Source organism: Dysidea avara, chromosome 6, assembly GCF_963678975.1.
Source record: "Dysidea avara chromosome 6, odDysAvar1.4, whole genome shotgun sequence".
NCBI classification, from domain to species: Eukaryota; Metazoa; Porifera; class Demospongiae; order Dictyoceratida; family Dysideidae; genus Dysidea; species Dysidea avara.
The window spans coordinates 143,526-152,945 of record NC_089277.1 but is presented as its reverse complement, the minus strand read 5'-3'; the positions used below and the strand labels follow the sequence as shown (position 1 = coordinate 152,945).

Genomic DNA, 9,420 nt, shown 5'->3' with positions numbered 1-9,420 from the left:
TCGTATCTTGATGCGTCTTCTCTCAGCTCCTCTTTGAATTAAGGACCAACGCTGTTTCATGAGTACTGCTTCCCGAGTTCTTTCTTCTGGTGAGAGATCAGGTTTAATGCAAACTGGACCTTTGAATGAGCTTATCTTGGATAAAGCCAAAAAAGCATCGCCTGATCGGAGAAAAGTTATTAAGATAGGTCTTGGTTTGGTTGCTGCTTCATTGAATTTTCCAAGCCTGTGACAATCCCTGATAGAACTTCGTTCAAGTGGTAAATCTGTTTGGGAAAATGCTTGAGTAATGTTAGTCAAATCCTGGTCTAGTCTAGTCAGTCTGTTTGTATTTGGAGGAGACTCCTTAACTCCGTACATTACAATGTTAATTTTTTGGTCAGGTGATATTCGTTTTGTGGATTCAGATGCTGTTGTTTGGGGCTCCACAGCTGGTTGTGAGGCAGTAGCCTTCAGTGTAGTTTTGTTGTCACTTTTTGTAGCTGGTTTGTCAGGGGTTACCTGTAATTGAGTGATGCTCTTGGTGAGGGATTCAATGACTTCTTTTAACTTGGCTATTTCAGAGGTATGGCTTTGTAAGGTACAATTGGGCATAGAAATGGTGTTTCTGACTGTGTCAATGTGTTGAATATTGGTTTGGATAGGCCGGCACACCGTCTATGTATCCAAGCTGAACATTGGCTTTCACAAAATATAGAATCTTGGCCTTCTCTGGTTTCAGTGGCATCAACAATGGGATCCATACATATTGGACAAATACACTCACCAGTCTTTGTTTTCTTGTTCTTTGGCTGCTTTGTTGAACGAGGTGAGTCCTGTGGTAAAGGCCGCTTTAGAGGAACACTTGAGTCCATCTCGGAGTTCGTTGAAGCATCAGTAGTAGATTCTTGGCTAGTTGACATCGTCAGCTCAGAGGTCAGTTGGGGCAGATCGCACCTTGTAAGGTACGCACAAACAAAACATTCGGTACAGATACAGAGCTCGCCTTTCAAGGTACCGTTAGTGTTTGAAAGCCACGGTACCACAACTTGGTCAGCTTGGTTGGTTGATTGGGGGTTCTCCCACGAAAGGTCAAATCGTAGGTCCTCGGTTTAACCCCGTTGGTAGCACCAAGCGACTGGTACACCCTCTGGTGTTCTTATGAGTACGAGAGGGATGAAATAATGTCCAGTTTAGGAGAAAATCTCGAACGAAATGAAGAGCAAAAAAGTAAGCCGCCACATCAAAACAAATTGTTTTTGGCTTACTCTAGTTCACGAGCACAGATTCGCGCTAGTGTTTATCCTCAAGATTGATTTTCATAATTGGCACGTATGTCATAACATCTCAGGAATGTGCCAAGTCACATCCTGTTTTTCCTATTTTTGGTTTGTTCTTGTATAAGATAGGGTTACCAATGTAAAAAAATCAACATCTTCAAAATTATATGCTACCTGCTGTTACATGTTCGACTAACTCTCACTTGAATACAGCTGCAGTGGCGGCTAATTCTGTTGCCTTCTTGGGGTACAAATCGATCGAAATATCTGCAAATCACGAGACTACGAGCGATATCTCTCGGTAGCCTTAATCTTTTCTTCTAATACTGGAGTTAAACCTTCCTCTGTGAGTAAACCTTCACCTAAAAAGATTGGTAGTTTGATTGGCGAAGCAGGTTTCCCGCTGCTGCATCATTTACACAAATTTTCTTGCTCCAAAATCGGGTTTTCGTCCACGGAGACTAAATGAATGATAGCCAAAACTTCCTCACACCACAGTAGTAACCATCCATCAACAAAGAACTCACATATGAAGTATGGTTAACTTTGAAGTTTGTTAACCATCTGGCTGAACGGTGATCAAGATAGAATTCGACAAATATGGTCTTTTCACTTGACAAACACTACTAGAACGTCAAATCACGTTACGGTGGAGCTCAGTGAGCGGCCATTAAGTCACAGTCGCGGCAGATTTCAAGAGGTCGCGTTATTGAAAATGATTACGGCCTCAACTGTCGATAGGCGCCTGTAAAAATATTCTTGAAAGTGTTACGTTAAATTTGGCGCGAATTTTGAACGCTGTGTCTTACTGTGACAGACAGTCTTGTCTTGTAGTTGGGTGAGTATAACTGTGCGTAGCAGTTTAACATACGCATAAAACTGTTGTATTGCAGTGGATTATTCGTAGTTTGGCTGGTTGGCTGGTTTACTTCACTGTTTGGATTGTAGCTTTAGCTACCAGGAGAGAATGGCTTTAAGGAAGGAGGCAAGCTGCCTTAATTCAGATATTACAGTAGTTTAATTAATTTATTACATCAGGCATAAACTATATAGGTTTAAGCATTGTTACCTTAGCTAATTGCTCAGAAAATCAAAGGGATCAACTGCATAGCTATATACACACACCGACACACATACACACACAAATGTGAAATTCAATTTTACATGCAGTATTAGCTATGTTAGTTGCTGCTAATAGTTAGCTAAAACCATGTCTAATCATTATCATAACAGCTACTTTCTAAAAACCTTCCGTGATTGGAACTTGTTATCTATTTCTGCCATCAAAGCTAGTACTCTGAATTGTTTTTCAAGTCACTTATTTATTGTTTATAATTAGTTGTAATTGTAACATATGTACTGTAATATTACTGATTTTGCATCCTAGGCAAACCAGCTGTGCTGCCTGCCCAGTAATTAATAATAAAGAATAATCAAATAATTGGCTAATATTTCTAAACAGCAAAAGTGAATTACATACGTGTACAGTGGTATGCATTTATTTGTAACATGTTCACTTATATAGGTAATGAAGGTCTGACATATGGTCAGATTATTGATATATTTGAAGAGTGTGATCAGACATCTCCTGGTGATGCTACGCATTTGACTGCCGCCTTTAAAAAAGTCACACCGGTTCTGAATGTTGGGCGACCAGGCAGGTTTTATGACACCATTGTGCGTATTGTTGCTCCAACACGTCCAGCTTTGCAGAATGAGAAAGCTGCTCTCCATGGAACACCACTTCATTCATATCGTGAAAGAGTATGGATACCACGAATAAGGAACCCAAACAGTTCACTTGCTAAAGGTACAGTAGTATAATTGTACGTGTGTGTGTGGGTGGCTGTGTGTGTGTGTGTGTGTGTGTGTGTGTGTGTGTGTGTGTGTGTGTGTGAGTGAGTGTGAAGGGGGTATGTATGTATGTATGTATGTATGTACCGTATTTCCTCGTATAAAAGTCCGGGATTTTATTTCGTTCCCAGCATTTTTGACCCGGCCTGTAAACGAATAGGGCCTTTATTTGATTATTTTGGATATTTTAGCTTCGAAACCTTTGGATGTCATGTAGCCTTCGAATGTTGTTTTACCCCACCAAAGCTTTGTAATCATGGATAATGGCATGTCAAACCAGCTGTAAAGGGTTGTTGCTATATAGTGACAAAGTTCTAGTGTACTTGTTGTTCAATCAGCTGTGTGTAACCACCTATTACAGTTATAACAATAAGGTGGAACCTTGTACTGTTGACATAACATTAGTAACAAAGGTTCGAAGCACCTTTTCCCCAGAAGCGTCGGAGGCCAAAATTTAACCTTTGTTCCAGCCCTAGTATGTATGTATGTATGCATGTATGTATGTATGTATGTATGTATGTATGTATGTATGTATGTATGTATGTATGTATGTATGTATGTATGTATGTATGTATGTATGTATGTATGTATGTATGTATGTATGCATGCATGCATGTATGTATGTATGTATGCATGCATGCATGTATGTATGTATGCATGTATGTATGTATGTATGTATGCATGGATGTATGTGTATCATGTATGTGTGTATGTTTGTATGGATGTATATATGTATGGATGTATATATGTATGTATGTATGCAATAATAGTTACGCAATCAAGTGTTACTGTAAATTCTGCTCATTAATGTTATGGTGTTTGCTGTAGGTGCTGTGGATTTTCCACAAGAACTTGTTGCCTATGGATTGAGTGATGAGTTACTTGCTCGATTAATTGAGGAAGTACTAAGCAGAAAGATGCCACTCAGCTGGTGTTTAAATGTCCCTCCAAATGTTGATTTCTACCAAAAATTGCACCCCTATCTTAAAAAATGGCATGTAACTTGCAAGGCTTCTAAGATATCAATAGGAAAATTTTATTTAGCAATTGATAAATTCCTTCTTGAAAAGACAGATCGACCTGACAATGCATATCGTTTCATTGACAATCTGACAAAAGCAAAGTACACCTCCAGCAAACCAGTTGATTATGGATGTAGAGCAGTAATTGAAAGACAATTTGAAGAATGTCAGAAACAATTAGAGAATATGAATATTGAAGTCACTGAGTTGAAGGGAAAGTTGGAAGAATCACATCATAAAATGCAATCTGCACATGATGCTTTACGCGCTGTAACGAATGAGAAATCGTCGCTGCAATCAGAGAAGCTTATTGCTGAAAGGAAAGCTATGAAATACAGAGAAGATAACGATATGATGCAAAAGGATTGTAAGAAGTTGATTGAGGAAAATTTAGATCTGTCGGCTACCATTTTGGATGTACGAGATGAGTTAAGTAAACATGACAATGAGATTCCTTATGATGACTGCCAAGCAACGTCAAATGACTGTGAATTTATGGCAAGCTTACCTCCACACAACCACAGCTGCAATGCCTCTAGTTTTACCATTCAAACAAAACAAGGTAGACGATATTCCCCATCTATCCGAAAGCTATATTACACTTTGCTGGCTGATGAAGTACCTGGAAAGAATGTAAAAGTTAACCACCGCCTTCATACAAAAGCAATGCCAGTACACAAAAAGTTGTTTGATGTGAAAGATGATGATGTGAGTATACTATATCCTATGCTGGCTGCTGGCGCTACAAAGATGAAAGAAAAACTGTGTACACATGCACAACAACAACTCCCAGGGGGTAGGTATTGGAGTCCAGATAACTCAATCATCAAAAAGCAATTATCAACGTTAAAACCAAGTAATGACTTGTGTGAATCAATCCTTGGACTCAATGATTATTTAACCACAAAAATCCCAAATTTGAATCAACAATCAATTTCCAACCTTGTAGAAATCAAGAAGAACCATAGCATTATGTGGCTGAATTCTCTTGATGACACTGAACAAGCCAAGTTAATTAACTTGGCTACTGATTTATGCCAGCCAGTAGGCAGAGAATACAGGTATCATACACAACAAGTAGCACAGGAAAGACAACAAAGAATGGTGAAGGCCCATGTGAAGCAGGAGGCTATGAAAGTGAAAACACAGGAGAGTGACCACCTCGCAAAGGAACATCTCGTCTCAACTGCTAAAGAACTTCAAGATTTAATTTATGAGATAGAAGAAAGTGACATTTCTACTTCCAAAAAGAAGGCACAGAAGCTATCTCTTTTAAGACGTCAAGTAAACATACGCAAGAAGGTTCTTGGACAAAAGATAAACATAGTGTTCACTCGATCAGGAAGGCAGCGATCTATAAATGATCTAGAAAAGGAACTAGTGGAAGCTATTGACCAGGACAGTAGCACATTGATCGGAAGGCAGATATCCCACAGATTTAAAGTGGGAGAATCTGAATATAAATGGTACAGGGGAATCGTCCTTGAGTATGATTGTATGGCTAAAATGCACCTTGTTGAATATGATGATGATGAGGAACCGTCCCTTTTTGATCTAAACATAGACTTACTCAGTGGTGATTTAGAAATATTGGACTAATAGCTACAAGGGATTTGTCTTTTTAACAGTATACGTGTCTTTTACTATAGAGTAAACTTAGTTATATCTTGACTATTTGTCTTTTAACTGTATTTATTTTCAGTAAAGGTTATACGTTATTGTTCTGTACTCCAATAGAGTTTTGCAGTGAATTGCAGTCTTTATACCCTGGCTGATTGATTGCATTCATACCAGAGCTGTATGTATGTGCTATGAGTATAGGGCTGAATGTACCAGCCCTAAACTATGATGGAGTCATCTAAATGGGAGATATTTGGAAAATCTTAAACGTTACATTTAAGGCTGCATAAGTTTAATTCATAGATTAGCATTATAATGTACTTATTTCAGCAAGATGATTTATATTTGAGTACTTGACAAAAGTTCCGTTATTCTATGCATCGTATGACGTGCAGAATCGATTTCTTTACACGTCGCTTCAACTTCCCTCTTAAGTTCATTGACTTCTCCTAGTAACTGCTGTATCTGTTCTGTGCAATGCTTTACTTCCAACTTCAAGGAATTGAATACGTGCTTTGAGAAAGTATACTGTGCCTTACAACCTGAAAAGTAATACATTATTTTGTGCTATGTAAAAACTATGCAATACCTGTCTCAGCCATGTAGATAGTTAAACAATGCTGGAAATCAGAGCTATTTGTACATGTTAAAAATAATATAAAAACATGATTGGCAGATCCCTGTTTCCTCTACACTTGTTTGTTAACATGATTCATGATTTATTATGAGCAAGCTCATATATTATGTACACCACATGCATTGAATAGCACTACACAAGTTAGTATATAAGCTACCTGACTAACATACCCCAATTACTAATTATGGGCAAGTGAAATGGTCATTTCAGGTCATTTCATTTTAGTTCCAACTACTGTAATTTCTGCCTGTTACACAGTTTTCCATATGGAGAACAGTATACAAAGTGCCACCTAGCTTATTTCAACTGTAAGAGGCATGAAAAATTAAGGACGCATTATTAACGTGTTTTGATTAAGGTGTTGCTTGTGAATCAACACCTTTGCGCTAGAGCAGAAAATAGATGGGACACAAATAAAGATGAAAAGGGTCCATACAATTTTGCTTGTTTAAGGTAACAGTTAGTCAATCAGTCAGTAAACACCCCCAATTCTATATAAAAATTTAAAGGAAGCATTTCATGTCACTTTGAAGGAATGTGTGGTGTGGGCTTTATAGTACTCAACCATTACTGCCAAGCTACAATTACAGGGGTGGATCTAGGATTTTGCTAAGAGGGACAAACTGGTAGAAGTCACTACACAGTGTGTGAAGCACACACTGTGAAATGCGAAGCATGAGCCTTAGGGGGTCCAGGAAATTTGCTTATTGAGATTGAATTTGGTAGCAATTTTGACTGCAAAGTAACACTGCAAGTTGTAAATGTCATGCAGACTGTTTCACTCAGACTTTACTCTGAAATCAATAGCTCATGACAAATATGTGCTAGCTAGTAGGCACAAACACTTAGCCTGGGCAATGCTGGCTAAAGTATCTGAAAACAATTAACTACAGTGGAACCTCAGTTATCCGAACCCCTGGGGACCACCTAGTGTTCAGATAACTGTGAAAAGTCCATAACTCTGAAGTTATGTGCAAACTCACCTTAAAACAATGTATTTAACACTTGCAAACAATAAAATTTTTATGAATTTTTTGACTACTCTAATAGAACACTCACTACTCTAATAGAACGATCATTTTCGGCATTCGGCTAACCGAGAATTCGGATAATTGGGGTTCCACTGTACACCTTTCTGTTGTGTCTCTAGCAGAAGTTTATAGATAGCTTTTTCAATATGAAGTAGCGTGACATAATGGTTGCGAGACACTTCAGGTAATTTATTGTCCCATTAGTTTTTGATGAAGTCAGAAACTCTGTCTAGAATAAGATTTATATAGTTGTAATGTAACACTCTCAGCTCCTCTGCATTTGAGTATAGCTATTGAACTATGACTGCGTATGTGACTGCTTCATTAGACTATCTCGATCTTTATAAGTGGAAAATTTAAGTCATTTCAGGCTTTGAAATAAAGTAGAGGTCCCTCCCCTTCCTTGTGCTATTATTTGTTTATAAATGTATTTGGATATATTGTGTATAATGTACACCTGTTTGGATGCTGTTCAATGTGTCTATGGAATAATAAGCAGCACTATCTGAATGGAGCCTCATCCTAAATCCGTTCCTGTATTATGTAACAAAGAAACTAGTATATTATAAGGATGTAAATCAGAGGAATGACAACCACTTGTGTAATCACCAGACTTTTAAATGAAGTGGTTAGCAATATATCCTTAAAGCACCATCGATACACAATATTGCCTATAGCTAGACTTGAGCCAATTATGACGCTTTTGAGCAATCAAGCCTATACACAAAATTATGCTTGATTATGCTCGAGAGGTGACTTTTGATAAGAAAGCATCAGCACTTTTAGAGTCAAGTGACTGCTCTATTAGAGTATTTGAAACAAAAAATCGACTCTTGACTGAAATTCTACCGGGAGATCCATCGTGGTATCCACTTTACCAATAGTGCTTGTCCCTTTAACCTACTAGAAACGCCTTGTTTAACTTCTGACTTCCATTTTGACATGATTGGAGTACAGGAGTGTCATTGTTTAATTACCATACCACGCACACAACACTTGTTAACAAAATACCCTTTAAGCACTGTTGGACATACACAAAATAGACTGTGTACACAACTCATACATCCACGACAACTATATTTTACCACAACTCACCAAGATTGCTTGAGACACGTGGACACGATTAGGCGCTGGCGCTTCATAATACTTTTCATGCGCTCTCTACGATTCCATCTCGACAGTTATGTTTCACTATTGTCGTGGTAGTTTTACAGTGATATTTCTACATTGGCGAGGTAACAATCACGGTGAAAATCATGTCTACGTTTACGAGGTAACAATCACGGTGAAAATCATGTCATTTTCGGTAAATTGAGACTCACCCAGATGGTTAACAAGTTTCAAAGTTAACCATACTTCGTATGTGAGTTCTTTGTTGATGGATGGTTACTACTGTGGTGTGAGGAAGTTTTGGCTATCATTCGTTTAGTCTCCGTGGACGAAAACCCGATTTTGGAGCAAGAAAACTTGTGTAAATGATGCAGCAGCGGGAAACCTGCTTCGCCAATCAAACTATCAATCTTTTTAGGTGAAGATTTACTCACAGAGGAAGGTTTAACTCCAGTATTAGAAGAAAAGATTAAGGCTACCGAGAGATATCGCTCGTAGTCTCGTGATTTGCAGATATTTCGATCGATTTGTACCCCAAGAAGGCAACAGAATTAGCCGCTACTGCAGCTGTATTCAAGTGAGAGTTAGTCGAACATGTAACAGCAGGTAGCATATAATTTTGAAGATGTTGATTTTTTACATTGGTAACCCTATATAAGACTTACGTAGCTTGTGCCGGGTTTCTCGTGTACATAAAAAGAGCGAGAATTTGGGTTACCATTATTCCACGGAACGGCACGGAACGGAATGGCATATTCCGTGGCATTATTCTCCGGAACGGAACGCCTAAAGTGCCTAGATATATCCTCTAAATCACTTTCAAACACTATACTATGTTACTTTTGTGACAAACAAAACGAGCCGGCTGTTTCTTGTAGCCGATAACT

The 9,420-nt window shown here is 38.3% G+C and overlaps 1 protein-coding gene across 1 annotated transcript; it reads left to right on the top strand.

The window, feature by feature from the left end:
- Positions 1–1,163: 1,163 nt before the first annotated feature.
- LOC136258392 (putative leucine-rich repeat-containing protein DDB_G0290503) lies at positions 1,164–5,755 on the top strand. The gene is made up of 3 exons (XM_066051699.1): positions 1,164–1,209; positions 2,785–3,069; positions 3,942–5,755. Exons 1-3 carry the CDS (start codon positions 1,164–1,166, stop codon positions 5,732–5,734), a joined length of 2,124 nt encoding a protein of 707 aa, XP_065907771.1. The 3' UTR covers positions 5,735–5,755.
- Positions 5,756–9,420: the final 3,665 nt, after the last annotated feature.